At 46.2% G+C, this 25,064-nt stretch overlaps 1 protein-coding gene across 1 annotated transcript; it reads right to left on the reverse strand.

The window, feature by feature from the left end:
* Nucleotides 1–1,217: 1,217 nt before the first annotated feature.
* LOC308173836 (complement C1q-like protein 2) lies at nucleotides 1,218–7,827 on the reverse strand. The gene is made up of 4 exons (XM_080548898.1): nucleotides 7,754–7,827; nucleotides 7,479–7,538; nucleotides 1,842–1,964; nucleotides 1,218–1,558 (listed from the first exon to the last, which is right to left on the reverse strand). Exons 1-4 carry the CDS (start codon nucleotides 7,812–7,814, stop codon nucleotides 1,278–1,280), a joined length of 525 nt encoding a protein of 174 aa, XP_080405024.1. The 5' UTR covers nucleotides 7,815–7,827; the 3' UTR covers nucleotides 1,218–1,277.
* Nucleotides 7,828–25,064: the final 17,237 nt, after the last annotated feature.

Here is a 25,064-nt window from a genome sequence, read left to right on the forward strand (position 1 = left end):
TCTCAGGAGGGACAGTACAGGGGGGTAGTAGATGTCTCAGGAGGGACAGTACAGGGGGGTAGTCGATGTCTCAGGAGGGACAGTACAGGGGGGTAGTAGATGTCTCAGGAGGGACAGTACAGGGGGGTAGTAGATGTCTCAGGAGGGACAGTACAGGGGGGTAGTAGATGTCTCAGGAGGAACAGTACAGGGGGGTAGTAGATGTCTCCGGAGGGACAGTACAGGTGCAGCCTGAAGAGATGGAGGTCTTCAGTCTCTGGTGGAAGATGGGTAGTGACTCTGTAGTCCTGACAGGCGTGGGAAGCTCATTCCACCAGCGGGGCGCCAGGGTAGTGAAGAGACACGAGTCATGTTGAGGTGTAGCTAACGTGGGACTGCAGGTGGAGGTGTAGCTAACGTAGGACTGCAGGTGGAGGTGTAGCTAACGTAGGACTGCAGGTGGAGAAGAGAAGTGAGGGAAATGGAGGAAGAATCCCCCCAATCGCCCCAAGTTTGGAAAGGTCAGGGGTCAGGGTTAGGGTCACGGGTCACGCACACACGCAAGCTTTGATTCCATCAAACCTCACTGTTTGATCAGCAGTAAACGTGGGTGAAAACTGTATTGAAGGTGTGTAGATTTTCGGAATCCTAAACTGACATTTCTAAACCATTTCCTACCAGCATATTACCCAATCAAACGTGCTGTATTTAGAGATTCTGACCTGAACTGACCTTCCAGCCACTAGATGGCAGCATTCACCTGGAGCCAGCCTGGGACTTCAGTCACAGCAGTGTTGCATGGCTGAGTTCAAACAGAGGTGTGTGTGTGTGTGTGTGTGTGTGTGTGTGTGTGTGTGTGTGTGTGTGTGTGTGTGTGTGTGCGTGCGTGCGTGCGTGTGTTTAGGTGTATGTAATCATTATTTCCCCCTTGCACACCTGTCATTGAAATGCATGCTCTGTCGGTGTAAGCATGACAGTGCGTTTTTGATTGACAGTTGGTCGTATGAGTCAATCTATGTATCTTGACATGTGAGTGTGTCCTGAGTTCAAGGGTCACCAGTTCTTCAGCAGCCTACAGTGACTCTGGTGTGGATATACGCAACACGTCTGTTTGCAGTTGGATGCGTGTGCATTCTGGGTTTGAGTTACTTTGGGGATAACACACACGTCAATACATCACAAGGACTCAATGCTGTTTGCTCTTAGGTGGTGTTTAATGAGAAGTTGTCAGAGGAACATTGGAAGCTCTTGGAACTCTAAACACTTTTCATCTGAATTCATCAGGACAGCTGATCTGTTCACACAGGGAAGAGCAGGAAGCCACTGAAGGTGGTGCGATTAAGACCATCATCATAGAGGCTGCTGCCTGTCTCAATGCGCACGTCGACCAAGTCTCCCTCCTCCAGCTGGAGAGTCAGACCACTGGATACAGACTGATACCCTGCATTAGTGCGCTGCTCTACATACATCATCCGCCGATCATTCCTAAACAAGAACACAGGAATCCTTGCTGAGCCGTCGTTTTCATAGGCGGTGAATCTGAAGTAGTAGACTCCTCTCACAGGTGCTGTGAACTTTCCTGTATCAGAGGAAAGCAGAGAGAGATCAACACTGTCTGTGTCTCCTAGACACCAGAGCAACATGACTGTTAGTAATGGTGAACACAGTCCCTGTAGCTGATGACCCCACAATGGAAATAACCTGTGACTTTGTTGTGTTCATCCTCCTGTTGTCGTAATGTTGTTTCAACAGGATAACCTTTGTATATTATTTTGGGATTCACACATGTTTTTTATCCATTCATTCATTCATTCATTTAATCATTCACTAATTTGATATCTGTTGCTGTGTGTCAGCAGTACCTGTGGTTGGGCTGTAGGCTTGGCCGATGTTGGTGATGATGTTTTTGTAGACCACAGTGGGATGGCCATAGGCAGGTTCCATCGGATTACCTAACCCAGCAGAGAACGCCACCTTCAGTCTATCTGTGAACACAAGGGAATGGCACATGGATATCTCCTTTAAAGCAGCGTACCATCTTACAGGGCATAAGAGCCAACCCTCCCCCCACCGAACCGTCATCCTATGGGCACCTGGTCACGCAAATCCTCTTGGTTCTTTCACCTATGTCCTGCCCCACAGTGCCCAGTCTAAGTGCCCCATTCTCGGTTTCCCTTTCTCCCTTCCTCCCCTCCCCTTCCCTGGAGCTCATGGACCACCAGCACCAGGGACTAAGTGCTACAGCTCCACCACGTTGAGCAAATGAGAGCGAGAATGGGGAGGATCCTGCCCCTAGTGAGGGAGCACATGGAACAAGCCCAGCGAGCCCAGGCCCGGGTCTATAACAGAGGGGCCAGGTCTATAACAGAGAGTAGCGTATAGTAGCGTAGTAGCGTATTATCAACGGTTTATCCCTGGCGGCACCCCTCCACGAGCTCACCCAAAAGAATCACCCCGACTGTGACGATCCACACTGGTACCACCAGTGGGCGCCAATTATCTGTTGTCTTGTTGACCCTCTCTCTTGGTTCCTGATGGGCACAGGTGAAGGTGATCATCCTGATTGTCCCAGGAACTTTAAGAGGGGGTCAAATTGATGGACTCGGTCTCTTCCTTGTCGACCAGCAGCCTTTTTGTTGGTTGTTACTATTTACTTTATCATTATTTCCAGTTTAACATATATTATTCTTTAATAAATCTCCTATTATTGTTCTCCATGTGTCGTCTCCCTTTTTGTCACCTTGTCCTGAGCCAGGCAAGCGTAACAAATTGGGGGCTCGTCCGGGATTGAATTTGGTGAGAGCAATATTCTCTCCCTTTTCATAGTTGATATTCGGGATTGGATTGTTGGATTTGTCCAACTCTATATTGGGAGACCCGCATGGTTATTGTTTATAGTTATTGGGTTTTTGTTGGATTGGATGTAATGTATTGTTTAGTATATTTGGTACGTTGGTTTGGGTGCTGGTGACGAGGGGGAGCTGGCCGTCCGACTGTGCTGACAAGGACGTAACTCTTGGTATTGGCTGTGATCTTCGGCTGGAGTTTGGTGAGTGCTGTGTTCTATGCAAAGCAGAGAAGGATAGGTAGGGCGGGTGGTTTAGATACCATCAGAGCTATACGTGAACCCCCGTGCTAGGAGTAGAAGCGCTTAACGCTTGTTTATTGTTTTCGTTTGTTATTTTTGGTGTGTTGAACGCGGGGGCGCCACCAGGCATTTGCTTGGTGGAAGAGTTGCATGTGAACGCACTGAAGACTAGCTGAGTGGTTAGTCAGTCATTACTGAGTTAGATGCGGGGCAGCTCTTACGAAGTATGTTAGTTACTTTTCTGTTTTGTATGTGTGCACAGTTACTCGCTTTAAATGGGCTGAAGATTATGGCTGATATGGGAGTAGTTTATAGGAGGAGTTTGTAATAGGAGGGGAGATTCCCGTTTGTTAGGGTTGGTTAATATTGGTTATTTGATTATATTGAGTTATGGATGTTTTTGAGGAGTTTGTGGCAGCTCCGTCGGTCGATGGATTGTTACAGTTAACGAAGGAACAACTGTGGAAGGTTGTGGAACATTATGAGGTTAAGCTTGAGGTGGTGAAAGGCCGAGCAAAGAAACAGGACGTAGTGGAGGCTTTACAGACTACGTTAATTAATAGGGGCATACTAAAGGGTAAATTGTCTGTCCCTAAAATATCCGTTGGGGTTGCATCTGGGTCCACTGAGTTAACATTTGATCAACAGAAGGAATTGTTAGCATTACAGATGGAATCACAGACGCGAGAGCGTGAATTTCAGATGCAAGAGCGTGAATTTCAGACGCGAGAGCAGACGCGAGAGCGTGAGTTTCAGGCACAAGAGCGTGCGAGGGACAGGGAATTGGAGTTGGATAAATTAGCTCTTGAACGGGAGCGCCTTAGGTTGATTGCTGAGGGAAAGTTATCTGACGGTGGAGGTGGCGATTCGAGTAATTCTAAGAGGGATAATATGTCTGTCATGGTTAGACTGTTGCCAAAGTTTAATGAAAAAGATCCTGATGTATTCTTTTCACTGTTTGAGAGTGTTGCCGACGATAGGGACTGGTCTACTTCAGACCGCACCGCATTACTACAGAGTGTGCTTATTGGCCGAGCTCAGGAAGCTTATATTGCTCTTAATGGTAGAGAGAGGAAAGATTATGATACAGTTAAGGCCGCTATCCTTAGGGCTTATGAACTTGTTCCTGAAGCTTACAGACAGCGGTTTAGACAATGGAAGAAACATGACAAACAAACTCATGTTGAGGTTGTAAGAGAACTAACCAGCCATTTCAATCGTTGGTGCGTGGCGGTAGAGGTGAATACTCTGGAGGATCTGTCAAATTTGATTATTTTGGAACAGTTTAAAACCATTGTCCCTGATCGCATTGCCACTTACGTTAACGAACACAAGGTGAAAACAGCAGGTCAAGCCGCGGTGTTGGCAGATGAATTTGTACTGACTAATAAAAGTCAGTTTGGTGAACATCGTTTTCGTAGCGAGGGGAGCCGTAGACATAATCCGAACGTGACTGACCTATTGGTAAATCGTACACAATTCCCTAACGAAGGTCCTGGTTATTCTGTCCCCTTTTCAAGGTCGGAGCATGGCAGTCAGAGTAGAGTAGATCCTAACTCGACATGCAATTATTGCCTTGAGAAGGGTCACTGGAAACAGGAGTGTCCTGTCCTAAAAGGAAAGAAAACCTACAGTGGGAAGGGGGGCTCTGTTAGACCGTTGGCACTTGCAGTGCATGCTTGTGGGACAGCAGTAAGAGTGTCTGGGGTTGCCGAGAGGTCTCCCTTTAAACCAGGGGTGATGGCATCCTCAGTATCCAGCCCACCTGCGGCTACTGAGTTGGCGGGGGCACTACAGGGCTCTGCTTCCATACAGATTAGCGAGGAGGATCCTGATTTTGGCCCGTTTATTACTACAGGTTTCGTTTCTCTGGTGGGAAGCCCACAGAAAGTGCCTGTCCAGATACTTCGTGATACAGGGGCTTCAGAATCGTTTATATTGGAATCGGTTTTAACATTCTCTCAGGAGTCAAGTGTGGGGACCAGCGTTTTGATTAGAGGGATGGGGATGCAGACTTTGTCTGTCCCCTTGCATGAAATTGAGCTTTACTCTGATCTGGTCCAGGGGGTAGTAACTATTGGTGTTCGACCCTCTCTGCCTGTGGTGGGTGTGGCCGTCATCTTGGGAAATAACCTGGCTGGAGGAAGAGTGTGGAGTGATGTGCCCCCACCTCTGGTAGTTAGTTCTGGGTTTACACGACCAACAGGACCCGACCTAAGTGTGAAGGAGTTTCCTGAGGTTTTTACTGCCTGCGCCATGACTCGTGCTATGAGTTGCATGGACCCTAAAATTGATGATGGTAAAGAGTCTGATAAGTTCACTCCTGACAATTCTGTTTTTCAGTTTCCTGACCTGCCGCCGCCTTTGTCTCGGAGTGAGTTGATTTTAGCCCAACAGGAGGATCCTGAGCTGAAGCTGCTGCTCAGTGGGATTCAGCCTAAGGATGAGCTGGAGAGCTCTGAAAGTGGTTGTTTTCTCTTGGAGGATGTGTTGGTTCGTCAATGGCTTCCTCATAATGATTGTTCTGTGAGTGACCCAGTTTTCCAAGCAAAATTTACTGGTCCCTACTCTGTTGTACGACAGGTGTCCGAACGGAATTATTTGATCGATACTCCTAACCGTAGAAAGTCTACACAACTTTGTCACCTGAGCTTATCAAAATGTTATTATTCTCGTTCACCTAGGTCCGGAGTAGATACGGTCTTGGAGGTGAAGCCGGTTGTGTTGACCACAGTGAACGAGGGGTCTCCATCTCCATCCACTCCTGTGGTGGCAGCAGGGTGGGAGGAGGATGTGAGTGGGCCTGGAGTTTGGTTATGGTTTGGTTATGGTTTGGTTATGGTTTGGTTACTGTTTGGTTACTGTTTGGGTTCTGTTTGGCACTGGTTTGGGCTCTGCAGCACTTTGATGTTATGTGGGAGGGGGGTCCCATCCAGTGGTCGTTTGTTAAGATCATAACCCCCTGACCTTTTTGCATTCTTTGCAGAGTCCGAGCCAGCGCCTTTCCAGGTGAATCAATGCTGCCGGTCTAAAACTCTTGTCTCTAATCTCTCTTTCTCTTGCTCCTCCCTCCTTAAATAGAGCTTTTCCAGGTACCAGGAATTGCTGGAGGGTGGGCAGGTTGTAGGGGAGGTTGGGATTTGACGTTTAGGCTGTGTGGCAGAGATCACCGTTTTTTGTTGCCATAAACTATTGTTATTATTTGTATTATTTGTAATCTGGGAAACAAATTAGCAGAGACCTTTTTAGTAGGCCTCTGTTTTAAGGGGGGGGATGTGACGATCCACACTGGTACCACCAGTGGGCGCCAATTATCTGTTGTCTTGTTGACCCTCTCTCTTGGTTCCTGATGGGCACAGGTGAAGGTGATCATCCTGATTGTCCCAGGAACTTTAAGAGGGGGTCAAATTGATGGACTCGGTCTCTTCCTTGTCGACCAGCAGCCTTTTTGTTGGTTGTTACTATTTACTTTATCATTATTTCCAGTTTAACATATATTATTCTTTAATAAATCTCCTATTATTGTTCTCCATGTGTCGTCTCCCTTTTTGTCACCTTGTCCTGAGCCAGGCAAGCGAGTGGTCTGGGACCCTAAGGCGGAAAATGCCTTCACCACACTAAGGCAAGCACTGTGCACAGACCCTGTTTTAATCACCCCGAACTTCTCTCTCCCGTTTTTAGTGCACACTGCCGCATCGGGGGGTGGCCTGGGCGCAGTCCTCTCCCAGCTCAGGGAGGGAGACGAGCACCCCATCACGTACATCAGCCGGAAACTATTACCCCACGAGCGGGCATAATTCCATGGTGGAGAAGGAGGCGCTGGCCATCAAGTTGGCGGTGGACAAACTGAGGTACTACCGGCTGGGGAGGGACTTCACCCTGGTAACGACCACGCGCCCCTCAAATGGCCACCGCCAAGGACACCAACGCCAGGGTGACCCGGTGGTTCCTCCTCCTCCAGGTGGACCACCTACCCGGCCAAGAAGGAGAGGGGGAAATGTGGCAACCCGCTCACCAACGCCCCTAAGCCGGGGGCGGAGTACTATGGACAGTAGAGGGACCCCTACATTACCCTCCAGTAGAGGGACCCCTACATTATCATTTTTTGCCTTAAACTGAATGAGTTCTCCTTTTGCCCCTGATAAGTGAGACATCGCCCCTTCCCCCTATTACTTGACTTTTTGACTCCTGAGTCTTTAAAGTGTTGGACCTTGACTTTTGTTATGCCACGCCGCCCTCCTGAGTGGGCCCCGTTCTCTCCTCAGATATAAATATGGCGATGCGCCTAAAAGTGACCTCCGTATCCTCTTCTGTCTAGCTCTGTGTGTGGACTTTTACCCCGGTCAAGTGAGGGGTTCCCACACACACACACACACACACACACTCACACAGCAATACAGTAATAACTTACCTGCATTCTCTCTGTTCCATTGGTCCAGGCTCTCGCTGGCTGTCACTCTGGCCTCCATCACTGACAAGGAAGCAGAATTACAATCATACACTAACAGCATGTGAGTGATTCATGTATCCCCCTCCCCCACACATACACACACCCACCCACACCCACACACACACACACACACACACCTGCGCCCACCCACCTACACACACACCCAATCACCCTCACACCCACACACCCATCCACCTATCCAAACCCACACCCACACCAATACAGTTACAACTTACCTGCATTCTCTCTCTTCAGGTCGTCCACCTGGCTCTCACTTGCTCTCAATCTGGCCTCCATATACTTCAGCTCAGCCCTCTGTTCGACCACCATGGTTCCCAGGTTGTGCACCATATCTCTCAGCTCAGCCCAGAGGTCAGATGTAGTGGTCCAACTCTCCCTGCTCTCTCCATCTTCCCTAGGACCCAGTTGAGGGACGTCATTCTCTCTGACCCCCCCAGCCTCTCCCTGAGCCCCTGACCCAGACAGACATAACAGCGACACCAGTAGAGCTACAGCACCCCTCATTCTGAAACCACGTCTCTTCAGACCTAACGTAGCCTACTGGGCTGAGGCCCCTTCTTTATACACGCTCTGGTCCTGGAGAACCAATACGTGGGAACCTTAACAGATGTCCTCAAGGGGACGTGGCAGGGCACAGCCAATGACTGAGCTCGACATGTCGGAACACCGACAGATTATTTAATGTCCTTTTTCGAGACCTTCAAACTTGGGGTTGTTTAAGGCCGTGGGAGAAGGACAGCTGTCACTCAGACGTGGCTGTTTAAAGGTAGACCCAGAGGTATGACCTAGCTAGGACATCGTGGGGAGAGGAGGAGAGGAGATGAGGAGAGAGGAGATGAGGAGAGGAGACAAGGAGAGAGGAGAGGAGGAGATGAGGAGAGGAGACAAGGAGAGAGGAGAGGAGAGAGAGACACGTAATTTCTCCTCCACAGTGTTCTAAACCTAAGGTAGACTGAGGTAGTGTTGGTCTAAGGTAGACTGAGGTTGTGTTGGTCTAAGGTAGACTGAGGTTGTGTTGGTCTAAGGTAGACTGAGGTTGTGGTAGTCTACGGTAGACACTCTCTGTCTCTCTCTCCCTCTCTCTACCCCTCTTGTTTTCCCTCTCTCATTCTCTATCTCTCTATCTCTCTCCCTCACTCTCTCTCCCTCTCTCTCTCTCTCTTTCCCCCTTTCTCTCCAACCAAGCTCTAGCCCCCCTCCCTCCCTCTCTCTCCCCAACTCTCTCTCTCTCTCTTTCCCTCTCTCTCTCCCTCTCTATACCCCCCTCCCTCTTCCTTTCTTTACCCCTCTCTATCTTATCTCTCTGTCTCCAACCAGGCTCTGCCCCCCTCACTCCCTCTCCCCCCCCTCTCTGTCTTTCTGTCTCTCTGTCTCTCTCTCTGTCTGTCTTTCCCTCTCTCTCCATCTTTCTACCCCTCTCTATCTCTCTCCCCCCCTCTCCTCTCTCTCCCTCCCTCTCTCCCCCTCTCCTCTCTCTCCCCCTCTCCTCTCTCTCCCTCTCTCTTTCCCCCTCTCCTCTCTCCCCCCTCTCTCTCCCTCTCTCTCCCCCTCTCCTCTCTCTCACAGGGGGACATCTTAAACAAAGCTAATAATGAGGAATATTGTATAGGGTAACCACACCATGTCCAGTAAGCTACCTGAATCCCAAATCAATGTGTGTGTGTGTGTGTGTGTGTGTATATGCGTGTGCGTGTGCGTGCGTCCGTGCGTGTGCGTGTGCGTGTGCGTGTCAGAGGACACTGCTTGAGGAGCCAAAGAGCATCAAACCTGATGACAGCCATTGCCTGCAAACAAAACTTATCTTCAGCCAAGGCAGGAAGGTTATAGGAGTTGATTTGGGACTCAGGGTATTTATGTCTTGATATGTTTGTGATGAAGTACCTGCGCTGACGTCCCTCCTGTCCTGTCTCTCCTGCTGCAGCTCCTGCTCCGTGTCTCTCACATGACGTCTCAGCTCACAGCTGAGGGACCGCGCCTGCGTGGCGACGTCACCCCTCAGAGCTGACACACACACACAAGGCAGGCAGGTTGAAATACTGTAACATCATTTCATAGTTCTGGTTATTCAAATGCACATAATCAGTTTCAGTTAGTAGTTATTTATAGGAATCACGTGGGACCCATGGGGTGGTATACTCTCACCGAGATGATCCTTCAGAACTGTAACATCCAGCACACTGCGCCTGTACTTTGCCTCAAATTCATTTGCACCTATATAATAAACACATGATAAAAAAAGAAAGATAATCAGAATCAGAAGACTTTATTGCCATGGCATGTAAACAAATTCATGTTAGGAATTTGGTTTGGGACAGTGGAGCACGGTTTACAGCAGGACAGGTGCAAGACAGGACAAGACAGTGCAAACCAACATCATAGTGCAAGAGTCATAATTAGTATAAATATAAGAAGTGCAAATATCAAGTGTTCAAGGGTTCATGTAAATGTGGGTCCTAACAGTAATTGGATCATGATAATGAATAAATCTAATAAATTCAAACAACAGCACATAGAGAAAAAGAAAACGCAGGAAAAGTTAAAGTACCCTCCTCTGATTTCTTCTTTTTGGTATTTTTGATCTTTCCTTTCCCCTTCTTGTTCTTAGGAGGCATGATTCTTCCAGAGATAATAATAATCTGCAATAGGCTACAATGAACTCAGACAGGACGTGTTGGACCTTTCCATTGCGGTCTGCTTTGGCGTCCCGTTGCGATGACAACGAGACGCCCTCTGGGGGGGGGGGGGGGGGGGGGGGGGGTGTTTAACCACTTTTACTTTTTATTTGTATTTCTCCATGTACTTGAAGTAGGTACATGTGCATGCACTTTCCATATGGATTTCGAATATGTTGGTAAAATCAGTGATCAGGTTTGGACGAATGCTGAAATGACACAGATGTGCTTTTGTTATCCTACTGTCACCTCAGATAGGATAGTTCATGGGGGGGCAGAATGCCTTACCGGGCGGAATGGCGTGACTGCAGGGAGTAGCCTACTGGTTGATAACGGCATGTTTCGTCAAAGAGTTCCGGATTCGTTTTTGCGACTTCAAAATAAAGGCGCGAGGTCACGAAGTTCACTGTACGTCACGTTCTACCTTTGGAGTCAGGAGAGCACCTATATTTTCTTACCACATTCATCACAAGTTGGGTTGTATTTACATGAATGTGGTACTTTACTTGTGGTGATTTAACAGATGATAAAAAGACATCAAGTAGACTACAAACAGAGAGCATCCTAATCACACCGTTTTGTTGGCCTCCGTCAACGCAAAGTTGGTATGAGAGCCGCTGATGCCTTGGTAGCAGGTCTCAGTCTTATTCAACAGTCGCATTGGCATCCGTCAAAAGGAATGTTCCTGTGGGTGAGGAGGGAGGTATTAGAGAATGAATGTAAGGATGGAGGGTTGGGGTTGATGAATCTGGAGGTGAAAAAGAAGGCTATGAGAATGAAAAGGATGGTGAAGTATGTGTATGGGGGTGGAGAGTATGCATGGGAAATATTCCTGAAATATACCAAAGGATAAGGTATGAGGGGAAAGGAATTGTATGACAGGGTAATGATGAGGGCTAGGTGTATGACAGGGTAATGATGAGGGCTAGGTGTATGACAGGGTAATGATGAGGGCTGGGTTGGGAAAGGTGAGGGATTTGGTGTATGAATCTGTACCCGGTTGTATGCCTGCAATGGTGGTGGTGGTGGATGCAGTAAGGGAAATGGGAGATGAGATGTGCAAGGGGGCAGCGAAGGAATATGTTAAAAATTATTAAAGAGGGGTTGTCAGTGGAGCGGAGGCCAATGGTGGATAGGGAAGTGGAGGAGGAAGGGGAGCGAAGGGAGGTGGAGTTCTTTATAGGTGAGGGGGATCAAAATTAAAATGGGAAGGTCTGAAGACGAGGATGTTAGGATACTGAGGAATGGGAGGGTGAGGAGGCCCGGCTTCAGAGAAAGTCTGGGCAAGAGTATTTCCAGAGATGAGGATGGGAACGGTGTGGGAGGAACTTGAAGGTGAAGTGGAATTCCATAGAATGTGAGGAGATATTTTAACAACGTAATTATAAGTACGTTTTAACGCAAATGTTGATAGGATGTGTGATGTATGTGGGGGAAGCAGCGGAGACATTTATGCACCAATATGTGGTGTGTGGGAGACTGGGGTTATATATGGAGAAGATGAAAGAGCTGCTTGGTGGGAACTGGGAAGGAGGGTATGTGGAGGAGATGGATTTGGAAGGAGCTGTGGGTTTTTTGGGGTGGTGGCAAAGAAAAAAGGGTGGTCATGTGAATTTGTTGAATTATGTATTGTGTCATGGGAGGTATGCGGTCAGGGTGAGAAGGAATGTGGCTCATTCTGAAAAGTGGTGGGGTGGCTGTGTTTAAGGCTCTGGTGTTTGGGGAAGGGTTTATAACTCGGGTAGGATGCAGGGTTGGTCTGAGTGGTCAGAGTGGTCTACCCCCCTGTCTGTAGGTCTAACCCCTATTTGTCAATCTACAACCTGTCTGTAGGTCTACCCGGTGTCTGTCAATCTCACCCCATTTATGGTTATGGGGGCATATCTGTAAGAACACGCCCCATTGGTTATTATTGCGGTTGTATATATTTTTTTATTGTATTGGTTTTTCTTGAGGTGAGTTGATAAGGGGCTGATGCCTTCCTATGTTTTGTAATGTGTACATAAGGTACTGTAAATCAGATTTGACCTTTTATTGACCTTTTCTTGCTGTGTTATCAGCCGTGGGTTTGAATCCACCTGAGGACACTACTGTCAAAAAATATTTTCTTTCTTAAGTCTTAATCAACTAAATGTTTCATGTAACTTAAATTTAAAAAAACATGACATTTTATATCACCATTGGTTTATCATTGCAATGTACTATTTTACCTTGGGAAGACTGCACATTTCATCAGACTGCAGCCTCCTGTTGAGGCAACACACAGCAAACAGTCTTCATGAAGAGGCCTCGACACCTTCCTTCAAAGCAGTACTTGACTTGAAAGGACAGGCCATCCCTTGATGCACCATAAAAACCTTGTTGAAAAAAGTTCTCAAACTCAAACTATGCTCCACTGTTAATGTTAATGTAATGATTATACTGTTTTAAAACATACTTTGACACGTGTATGTATTCAACTCCACACTTGATTTCTTAAGAAGCACACATGCACAACTGCTAAACCATGTGCATAACAAATATGTCTTTGAACTAAAAGAAAAGTTGCATATTTAAAACAATTTGCAACAGCGTTACAACCAAGGTTCCAGTTATAAGCTGAGCTTTGTGGGGGTCTCCAAAATAACAGTGCGAAATGTTCTCATGCACGCGCGCGAATCATGGCCACACAGCGTTGGGACTTACAAGTTTTAATTAGCCATAGGCTACTCATTTCACCACATCAACAGCACCACATGAAACAACAGCTATAAGCGATAGTCACGGGTATCTCGGCCAATCATTTTGTTGTTTTTGCTATACAGTCCATTCACTTTCCCTGTTAGCACGACACATTGTCCACATCTCCATTTCCAGTGACATCGCACCTGACATTAATAATCATGTATGCTCGTCCATGAATTGTGCTTTCATCTAATGTTATGCTACTACGGGAATCAAGTGATTTGACATTAGAAATGAATTTGTTTTTCATCTCTTGTGTAATGTGCTCTACAATCTGGGCACATGAATGATCGGATCGATGAGTAGGGCCAACTGTCGCGACATTCATCTCATTAAGTTTCATAATTGGATTCAGTTTTGTATAAGGCATCCTTTCTTTAGACAGTATAGGCTGCCCTGAACGAACTAGCTGTCTCCTTATACATACTGGAGGTGAGTTCTGCTACTTTCTTCGGAAGCACTTGGTTTTGTTTGAGTTCTGCTATTTCAACAGTTTCAACGTTAGGTGTCATAACATGTGCAGCTGAATTCAAGTTTGGTTTCTTGAATGAAAACCCGAAACTTTCCAGGCTTGTCGACTCGGTCGGCAGCAGTGGCTTTTTTTGGGGCGGCATGATAGCTAGCTACTGAATGTTTTCTTCTCAATAATCGTGTTTTCACGTTCGCAAGCTCTCAACGATCATATTCTGCTGTTGCACAATATTCTACTGCGCCCCATAGTGTCTTGGTGGTAAAGTGCAGGCAGTCAAAGGCCTACTGTCATTCACAGGAGATTAATGCTGGTACGCGTAGTTCTTTTGGAAAACGTGTTTATTTTAGAATATTTATCATATAAATAAATATAAATAATACTCATTACATTGACATTTTTGATCAAATAATGGTTGTGGTAATGTATTATTAGCGACCCCCACAGATGTATGATTTTACTGCTCAGACCTTCCTTATGGGAGCTCAGCTCCCATTGGCTCCCACATAACTCGAACCCTGCTCTGACGTCCTCGGGGTCATGTTTACAGGACGTGAGGACGGCCTGTACAGGGAACTCCACCCAGGACGCCCACCCCCACCCCCACCCGTCCTCTCTGCGGGGGGCCACGGGCCATGCCGTGGACAGGTTCAGGAGGCAGTGTCTGAGAGAGTACCTGGACTCACTGGACCAATGTTACATCAAGGGGGTCACGGTCAACCAGTCCACACTGGAGAGAGGTGAAACATAGTACCAATAGTATGTGCAAACAGACCAGCTATCTATACACGTGCATAAACACTCGGACTGCACAGACGCACCTAAGCAATGACCTATAGAGTATAGAGTGTTATATTACTCTGACACATTCAAACAAAACAAAGTGTGTGTGCGTGCGTGCGTGTGTGTGTGTGTGTCTGTTAATATGTGTGTGTGTGTGTGTGTGTCTGTTCATGTGTGTGTGTATGTGTGTGTGTGTGTGTGTGTGTGTGTCTGTCCTGCTCCTCAGTGCTGCTGCACCCTGGGGACCATGTCCTGGACGATCCTGAGGGTCCTGTCCTGAGGCAGCTGGGGTCCGGCCGTCACAGGGGCTGGATGAGCTTGAGCAACAGCCGACCTACGTGGGGGGTGAAGGCTGCTCCACGCCAAGTTAGCAAGGAGACGTGACTAGCGGCTTCATTCATCGGCACGTACAGATATACAGATCATATTATTAGTACACTGACATACAGTGTGTTACTTTAATGTACATGTTAATGTAACATGTGTGTGTGTGTGTGTGTCCTCCACTGGCTTGGCCTGTGCGGCGTGGGCCCAAGGTGGTCATGTTGTTGACAGGTCACGCCGAGGTCAGACACAAGACAGAGTACACCCAGATAATAATGTCACATCCTCCTCTGTTACTATGGCAAGCGGCCACCGACAGTAGTCTTGGCAACATCCACCTAACATCACATTGGGATTTGTGGTTTTCAATATTCTGTCTTAGGCATTATGGGATTCAAAGTTTGTCAATGCAGAGTACAACGAAATGCATCTATAGCGTCTAGGCAACGGGTCGCAGCCATTATAGGCGACCCCGGAGCAATTAGGGGGTTTAGTGCCTTGCTCAGGGACACTTCGACACGCGGCCCACCGGGGATTCAAACCGCTGCAAGCTGCCGACTTTTGCGATCATTAGACACCGGCTCTACCGATTGAGCCACCGATCACCCCCGCTACATAAATGTGTGCTTTGTATGTGTTTGGATCAGGAACATGAAGGCACCGTCTTGTCGCCGTGCCGACCCGAATGCATTCTGGCCGGGTCAGGATAATCACGTCAGAGTGTACTTGCCCCGCGTGGCGATCACCCCCGAGGGAGTCCACTTCCAGCACATCGTCCGCTCCCTGGCCCCGAGTCCAGGAAGCTGGCCCGTCAACGACATGGGTTACTCCACCTCAGGGGACATCGATGGGCGCAAGGCCTACATCCTGTAGAGCTCTTTACTTCATGTTGAAGTTCAGTCACATTCAAGTGTCTTGACTCTATGCAGTTGAGTTTATTTTGCCTGTAAAAGTCATAATAAAGACTAACCCTGATAAACAGGCATTTCTGTCCCGTGACTATGGGTGTGTATATACGTTTCTCTGACACATTTACATTGATGCTAAAACGTACATGTTTTTTTATGTGCACTGACCCACTGTCAACTTAAGGGCTAAACAAATACATTAATCCAGCTGCTTAGAGCTAGCATAACATTTTAAAGTTAAATTTGATTAATTTATGCATGTGATTATGATGTGTTGATGTGATCTGTTGATTTGTGTCCTTCAATAAATCATTATTGGAATGTTCCATTACAGTGCACTATATACTGCATGTCAAATATCAACAAATAAAGTATCTGAGACTCTGAAGAGGATCATTGTTTTTTAATCTAAAGTCATAGATCTAAACTCATATAGCATGTCATTTGTCTTTTACTCTAGTAGTTTAGGACTGGAGTAAACAAATCCTAAAAAAAAAAAATATCCTCTTACACATACGATGAGTGTATGTGGGTTATTTGTCTCAGTTGAACCTAGCCAGATATTATCCTATGCAAGTCTGATGGACTGCATAGAGTCCAAGACTTTGTCATGTAGGCTATCAAAATAAAAAGACAGTTTCAAATAAAATTCTTCTTTCACTCACTCTATACAGTTTGATAGTGTGATAGATAAATACAAATGTGTAAAAGGGGCGCAGGGGTTAAGGCAGCCAGCTAGAGGTCTGAAGGTTGCCGGTTTGATACTTGCAAATCGATTTACAATATCTGTCTAAGTAAGTGAATCATCTATCCTTCAGTAATCATAAGAAAACATAAATTGAACATTTCCAATTCGGGCTTGTGTGAACATTGATGACACAAGCCTGATTCTCATTCGAGGAATCACTGTTCTACATATATCTATATCTTGCCCTTATATCACTATTTGCACTTCTGGTTGGATGCTAAACTGCATTTTGTTGTATTGTACTTGTTGTATGACAATAAAGTTGAATCTAATCTAATCAACAGATCATTTTCATGCACTGTGTGGCTGCTCTAACCCGTTAAAATGAAATGCACAAGCGCTACTGACACTGACGTCCGTGGTGTGGTCCTGGCGTAACATGTCCTATTCTTCACACAGGGCACTTTCAGCTGTCAGAACATCAAGACTATGCCTGAAGTGACCTGATCAACTATCATGCTTTCACCATCCCTGCATCTGCCTACGTTTCCCAAGTCGGTCCAATTGGTTGGCATACATAGGTTCCATTACTGACAGCCCACCCAGCCAATGCCTAAAGCAACATTTAATTTAAATCTCTTGAAGTAGAAGTGGAATTCCATCAGTAAATTCCTCCGCTCTTGTCGTTCTAGAACTCCGACGGCTGCTACTCTGGCCTGGGCAGCGTTCTAGAACTCTGGCCTGGGCAGCGGTGTCAGTAGCAGGCTGTGGACCTGGGGAGATTCTTCATCAGGGAGTTCTACACCGTCTTTGACAGACAGAACAACATGGTGGGTCTGGCCCAGGCAGTGTAAGCAGAACCAGACACACCTCCACAGAGCTCAAATTTCCCTAACAATAAGTCCTCTAATAGAGAGTAGTATGTTTTATTTGATTCTAGAAACTATGGAGAAGATCAAAGATGAAAAGATGTGCATAACTGCCTATGAATTAAATATATTTGAACATTGCAAAAACATTGTCTGTGTAATTGATTTTTTTGGGTGTATGGGTGATCTATGTATCTGAGAGCTCATGTAGTGGGGTCACAGTACAGTCAAGCGACCATCTTTGCTTGCTGCCGTTAAGGGCAGAGGCAATAGAAATCACTTGTAGTCTTTTCTAACAGACCAGTTATTTTGTATCTGAACAGGCACCAACATTAGGCTGTATCTTTTGACTTGTCAAGCTCTTTCGTTGAGGTAGAACCGTCCTCTTAGAGGTGGAACCTTTCTGTAATGTAAGAAAAAACTGGGAAAAGCAGGGAAGTTGGACGGATGCCGGTGGTATTCCGCCCTGCAGCTGTGCTGCAACTGCTTACAGTTATTGCTGTAGAACTTGTTACCTTTCAGAAGGACGCAACAAGGTGACCTCACTGACAACTTACTGTAAATTGAGTACGCCTACAGGTGAATGATTGTAGATAATCATGATGAGACTCGTCATGCCGAGGGCTCTTGTGTGCAGCGCTGGTTCAGCCCGTGGATCAGTATAAGGTGTTTATCTTGCTAGTTTAGACACTGTGTAACCTGGGTATCTTAATATAAGGTGTTTATCTTGCTAGTTTAGACACTGTGTAACCTGGGTATCTTAATATAAGGTGTTTATCTTGCTAGTTTAGACACTGTGTAACCTGGGTATCTTAATATCCCAAATCACTATCATTCTCGTATCTCCTGTAAGAGCAAATAGTTCCTCTGCTGTTTATGGTTCTCTCAAAGCAAACAAGCTTTTAGAGAAACAAGTTTAGTTGATGTCCGTAGACCCATGTCTACAGAACAAGCAAAGTCATAATTTGCCATCAATCCACACATAATACCCCAGAATGACAAAGTGAAAAAACATTTTTAGACATTTCAGGACATTTATTGATTTGCTCTGACAGTTCAGTTGTGCATCTAAAATGCAAAAATTATCTGAAAAAAACATGCAACATTTTTAGGGTTAGTGTTAAGCCTAAGCCTAGTGTTAACCCTAAGCCTGCCAGCTTTGCTGTCCTTACTCTTTCTTCTGCCACTCGGGCCTTCTCTGCCATGTACCTGGCCTGGGCTTCCTCCATCTCCCTCTTCCAGACCCCTTGTTCTTCCTTTCTTTCTTCTGCCACTCGGGCCTTCTCTGCCATGTAGAGCTCTTGCTCCGCCTTTCTTTGGTTCGCCTCCAACAGCAGGGCAGCCTGGGCCTCTTTACACTCCTGTGGACATACAGTGAACACACTTAAGGTGCAATCTCAAATGTATTTGGCAAGAGGGGTCCCTTGTCTTTTCTGAGAATAAAACCAGTCAGTTGTCTCCCCTCATCTTTGTGTATTGTCTATTTTTAGCAATCCTAAATAGGGTGAGTGGGCAGTTATCAAATACAGTACCATAGTCCTTTGAAACTCCCCGATGGAGATAACAGAGCTATCACTCTGATAAACAATCCACCCCTCCACATACCCCACTGAACTATTGCCCCCCCTCGCACACACACACACACTTGACTATGACTCTCAGTACCCCCCCCACCTTAGGATACTATAGACAATGGAAAATGCCTACACTATGATGACAATGACAATACTTAATAATGGCTGCTCATCCCTGGTTAATGTGATCACTCTATAACCTTTGCACTACTGATGTACATTACTACCTTTGTACTACTGTATATTGCACATTGCACATGTCTCCTGACATGGGGTGGGTCTTACCTTCTCCACAGAAGCATATGAAGCCTGGGCTGCCATGTACCTGGCCTGGACTTCCTCCATCTCCCTCTTCCAGACCCCTTGTTCTTCCTTTATTTCTTCTGCCACTCGGGCCTTCTCTGCCATGTACCTGGCCTGGGCTTCCTCCATCTCCCTCTTCCAGACCCCTTGTTCTTCCTTTGTTTCTTCTGCCACTCGGGCCTTCTCTGCCATGTACCTGGCCTGGGCTTCCTCCATCTCCCTCTTCCAGACCCCTTGTTCTTCCTTTGTTTCTTCTGCCACTCGGGCCTTCTCTGCCATGTAGAGCTCTTGCTCCGCCTTTCTTTGGTTTGCCTCCAACAGCCGGGCAACCTGGGCCTCTTTAAACTCCTGTGGACATACAGTGAACACACTTAAGGTGCAATCTCAAATGTATTTGGCAAGAGGGGTCCCTTGTCTTTTCTGAGAATAAAACCAGTCAGTTGTCTCCCCTCATCTTTGTGTATTGTCTATTTTTAGCAATCCTAAATAGGGTGAGTGGGCAGTTATCAAATACAGTACCATAGTCCTTTGAAACTCCCCGATGGAGATAACAGAGCTATCACTCTGATAAACAATCCCCACCTCCACATACCCCACTGAACTATTGCCCCCCCTCGCACACACACACACACACACACACACACACACACACACACACTTGACTATGACTCTCAGTACCCCCCCCCCCACCTTGGGATACTATAGATATGACAATGGAAAATGCCTACACTATGATGACAATGACAATACTTAATAATGGATGCTCATCCCTGGTTAATGTGATCACTCTATAACCTTTGCACTACTGATGTACATTACTACCTTTGTACTACTGTATATTGCACATTGCACATGTCTCCTGACATGGGGTGGGTCTTACCTTCTCCACAGAAGCATATGAAGCCTGGGCTGCCATGTACCTGGCCTGGACTTCCTCCATCTCCCTCTTCCAGACCCCTTGTTCTTCCTTTATTTCTTCTGCCACTCGGGCCTTCTCTGCCATGTAGAGCTCTTGCTCCGCCTTTCTTTGGTTTGCCTCCAACAGCAGGGCAACCTGGGCCTCTTTACACTCCTGTGGACATACAGTGAACACACTTAAGGTGCAATCTCAAATGTATTTGGCAAGAGGGGTCCCTTGTCTTTTCTGAGAATAAAACCAGTCAGTTGTCTCCCCTCATCTTTGTGTATTGTCTATATTTAGCAATCCTAAATAGGGTGAGTGGGCAGTTATCAAATACAGTACCATAGTCCTTTGAAACTCCCCGATGGAGATAACAGAGCTATAACTCTGATAAACAATCCCCACCTCCACATACCCCACTGAACTATTGCCCCCCCTCGCACACACACACACACACACACACACACACACACACACACACACACACACACTTGACTATGACTCTCAGTACCCCCCCCCCCCCCCACCTTAGGATACTATAGATATGACAATGGAAAATGCCTACACTATGATGACAATGACAATACTTAATAATGGATGCTCATCCCTGGTTAATGTGATCACTCTATAACCTTTGCACTACTGATGTACATTACTACCTTTGTACTACTGTATATTGCACATTGCACATGTCTCCTGACATGGGGTGGGTCTTACCTTCTCCACAGAAGCATATGAAGCCTGGGCTGCGCTCTGGACCTGTGGGGCTGCGCTTTGGGCTGCTCCCTGGGGGGCTGCTCTCTGGACCTCTGGGGCCACTCTCTGGACCTGTGGGGCTGCTCCCTGTGTGGCTGCTCCCTGTGGGGCTGCTGTCTGGGCCTGGGCCAGTCTCTCGACTGCTTTCTGGGCCTGTCGGGCTACTCTCAGGTCCTGGGCTGTTTTCTCGGCCCATCGGGTTGCTTTCTTGGCTTCCCTCTGGGCCCATGGGTCTGCTTTGGGACTCTGGGCTTCTCTCCAGGTACGGGCTGCTCTCTCGTCTGCTGTCTGGGCTGCTCTCAGGGCCTGGACTACTATCTGGTCCTGGGCTTCTCTCAGGTCCTGGGCTGCTCTCTGGTCCTGTGGGTCTGCTGTCAGGGCCTGGGCTGCTGTCTGGGCCTGGGCCAGTATCTCTTCTGCTCTCAGGGCCTGTCGGGCTACTCTCTCGGCTTCACCCTGGGCCCAGTTGACTGCTGTGGGACTCTGGGCCTCTCTCTGGGTACGGGCTGCTTTCTGGGCTGCTGTGTGGGCAGCTCTCTGGGCCTGGGCTACTACTGCTCTCTTGGCCTGGCTGGCTTCTCTCTGGAGTGCCTCTACCTGCGGGATGCCTACCTTGGCCACATTGGCATATGAAGCCTTGGGCTGGTTGTCCGCGGGGGCAGCCATGGCCATAGAGGCAGAGGTGGCCTCGGGTTCAGCCTGGACCTCTAGGAGGGGGGCTGCTCCCTGGACCTGGTTGTCCTCGGGGGCGGCCATGATGGGGGCAACCGTGGCCACAGAGGCATTGGTGGCCTCGTCACCCGAGCAGACCTGCTGCAGGAGCAGAACAGAGGAGGTGTGGCATCATTCATGGCTACATGGTTACACAAAACTGATATAACTGCAGGGACGTGTGCTAATGGTGATGGTTACACTTACAGTTACAGGTCTGTCCCCTCTATCCTCCTGCTTCCTCCCAGTTCTCCTGCTCATGGCTACAATATGAAAAACAAGGAAGAGAATGTGAAATTACGTATTTTAGATGTATATATTATTATTATATAATTACTTGTCCCCTATGAGTTCATGGATGACTGTGAGGCTGTTTGAACTTCAAAAGTGACTGACTGTTGATATTGCGCGACATTATGATTGAAGCATCAGTTGTCATGACAACAGGTGCAACGTGGCAAAAAGCCATATCCTTGTAGTATTTCTACCTCAAAAAATTATGGCTAGGACGTCGGGTTGTAAAGCGAAAGCTTCTTTATATAAAAAATCTGTTGGCCTACACTTTTGATCACTTTCAAACAATAAAAGAGCTATTTGATATTCACTTTAATTCTGGACGTTACAATTTGCATTTCTCAAAACCAACAAACTAAACTGTCAACTTCCATGACGTCTTGCCGCAAGGCCTCCTGGGACCTGCAGTTCTACCTATTCTTAGCCAATACAACATAAATGTACTTCTTTATGTTATGTAATATATATTAATTAATTAATTAATCTCTTTTAATTGTCAATCATGTAACATATTAATTAATCCTGTAACCTATAAAGTTAATCATGTAACCTATACAGTTACAACAATCCTATGAATACAGTCAGGCCGTCAAGCCCATAGACTTTTACTTGTCAAGGCACATTTTTTATGTGCAAATCTGTAATTCAAGACTCTCTGGTAATTTACGCACAAGACCCACGTTGATCTCTACTCAGCGCGCACACACACACACACACACACACACACACACACACACACACACCCACACCCACACCCACACCCACACCCACACCCACACCCACACACACACACACACACACACACACACACACCACTGGGTTGCTCCTCCAGGCTGGCTGCTGTCTGGGCCTTGCTGTTGTCCCTGGGGGCGGCCATGATGGGGGCGGCATTCATGGCTTTGGTTAAGGTGATCTCCTCATCGTCTGACTCATTTTCCAACCTCCAAGCTTCGTCAAAATTAAAGCCTCCCTGACCTCCCTGACTCTTCTTCTTTTTATTTGGCATTTCTGAACAAGGACAGAGAATGTGAAATTACGTTATTTTATATTTATATATATTATTATTATTATTATTATTATTATAGAATTACTTGTCTGTGTTTGAACTTCAAAAGTGACTGACGTTGCCCATCTGAGTGGAATACAAGTTCCAATAGCCACATCAGTTACAGAGATGCATATGCTTCATACACATGTTTGAGGGCTTGAACTTAAGGCTTGAAGATTTATAAATTGGATTCTACAAAGGCAAAGTAAGGTCATCCCACTTCCTTTCTATGTTCCACATTAATATCACAGTGAGTACAGGGCAGGCTAGCTAGCTAGACATTAATAATATGACTAATATCACAAGCCCATAGACTTTGACAAGTAGCTAACACAGGCTTACCTTGCTTGTGTCACGATAATAATAAAAATAATAATACTACACAAGAGATGCCGCTACAATGACAACAACACCATGTTGCACCACGAAATACATGTTCATTCTCCTTCTCATACCGCGAAGTTCAACTGGCCTGATACACCGGCGCCTGGCTTCTGTGGCAGACATTTGATTGTTACGTCCTCTCGACTGTTGACTATGACGTCATCCTGCATGTTTTCTGAACATTCTGATCTCAGGAGCTCCATTTTTAACCAAAGAAAATTATTAAAAACAATGATAATAATACAAATAATAATATTAAAAAGCCCCATATGTATTCATCTCTCATTCTGATGATTAAAGCATTAAAGCCCTCGAAAATAATATGATATCATCAAAATATCATCATGATCAAAATGCAGGGTTCCTGCAAGTTTTGAAAAATAGACATGGGTCCTTGAAAGTGCTTGAATTTCCCTCTCTCTCAATTGTTGTTTTGTTTTAGAGAGGGAGAGACTCTGTAACTCAATTCTTGTGAACGTAATGTTAGTAAATATGCTCCGTTACGCTGTCTGCATGTCTCAGGTTAAGCGGCAGCAAGCAGCTGTAGCTATGCCTGTATGCAAATGTACATGTCAGGATGTGTGGCTCACTAAAGACATTCACAAGCAATGGATTATTAAAGATCCACTGAACCTACATTATGGCCCGATGCAAAGCCTGCTAAGGCAAATGGATCAAACTTGATGCGATGGGCGAAGCTGCATTGACGAGCCACGCTGCTGGAGCGACACACAAGAGATGTTAGAGCTACAAGGACAACAACACCATGTTGCACCACGAAATACATGTTCATTCTATCATTAAATACATGTTCATTCTATCATTAAATACATGTTCATTCTATGATTAAATACATGTTCATTCTATCATTAAATACATGTTCATTCTATCATTAAATACATGTTCATTCTATCATTAAGAATCATTCCTCCCTCCCTTTAAAAGTGAAAGATTCAAATCTCTCCACCGGGCATTTTCTCCACTATAGAAATATAGTCTAGCCTGGATATTAATATCTATAGAGGTGCCTACAACATGAACCATTTCATTGTAAATAATAACTAACAAAAAAGTACAATATACTGCAATACACAGGGAGATTCTCCTCTACTGTGTGTGTGTGTGTGTGTGTGTGTGTGTGTGTGTGTGTGTGTGTGTGTGTGTGTGTGTGTGTGTATGTGTGTGTGTGTGTGTGTGTGTGTGTGTGTGTGTGTGTGTGTGTGTGTGTGTGTGTGTGATCTATCATCATTGGCTGCATGGTTGCAGGTTCTCCTTGCCTCCGCTAGGTGGCGCCCACACTCCTCTGATAAACAGAGTGGGAATTGCGATTCATCAGCTGTGGTTTTGGGTTGCTGCAAATCCTCTCTTGGGAAAGGGATGCAAGAGTTGAAACACTGGATATACATATATATATATATATATATATATATATATATATATATTCAGATTCAGATTCAGATTCAGATAACGTTTATTGCCATTATGCATACACATATAGGAATTTGCTTCGACATTACAGTAAGTGCGTTTATACTTTTTTCACGTGTCAAAAAACAGGACAACACAAAGTAAAGTGCAGTGCAGAGTTTTTACAGTGAGTCCAGTGCATATTCAGTCCTGGGCAGACTTGGGGGCGGGGGGAAGGGGGAAGCCAGAGTCATTTATCAGCCTGGCGGCTGAGGGGTAGAAACTGAGCCTGTGGCGGGCCTTCAGTGCCTTAGGCAGCCACAACCTTCTTCCAGAGGGAAGCAGGGTGAGGAGGCCGTGGCCGGGGTGGAAGGGGTCTGCCATGATCTTTCTTGCCCTCCTCAGAGCCCTGGTGTCATGCAGGGAGTTGAGGGAGGGCAAGGGACAGCCGATCACCCTCTCTGCTGAACGTAACACCCGCTGCAACTTGGCCTTGTCCTTGGTCGTTGCAGCAGGGAACCAGGTGATGATGGAGTGGGTGATATATATATATATATATATATATATATATATATATATATATATATATATATATATATAACACTAGGCTCCAGAGATCTGGATATACATATAACACTAGGCTACAGAGATCCTTTCTCCAAACAAGATTTGTTTTGGAAGAGAATGTGACACTTTTGTGAAACAAAGAAT

This window comes from Nansenia antarctica (genome assembly GCF_963989245.1).
Source record: "Nansenia antarctica genome assembly, chromosome: 19".
Lineage (NCBI taxonomy): Eukaryota > Metazoa > Chordata > Actinopteri > Argentiniformes > Microstomatidae > Nansenia > Nansenia antarctica.

What these genes read in the sequence shown, in the direction of transcription:
- LOC308173836 (XM_080548898.1), bottom strand. Translation starts at nt 7,814, where the DNA reads ATGGAGGCCAGATTGAGAGCAAGTGAGAGCCAGGTGGACGACCTGAAG. An exon ending in ATGGAACAGAGAGAATGCAG is followed by an intron (nt 1,965 to 7,478) that starts GTAAGTTATTAC and finishes TTGTGTTCACAG; the next exon opens with ATAGACTGAAGGTGGCGTTC. An exon ending in AGCCTACAGCCCAACCACAG is followed by an intron (nt 1,559 to 1,841) that starts GTACTGCTGACA and finishes CCTCTGATACAG; the next exon opens with GAAAGTTCACAGCACCTGTG.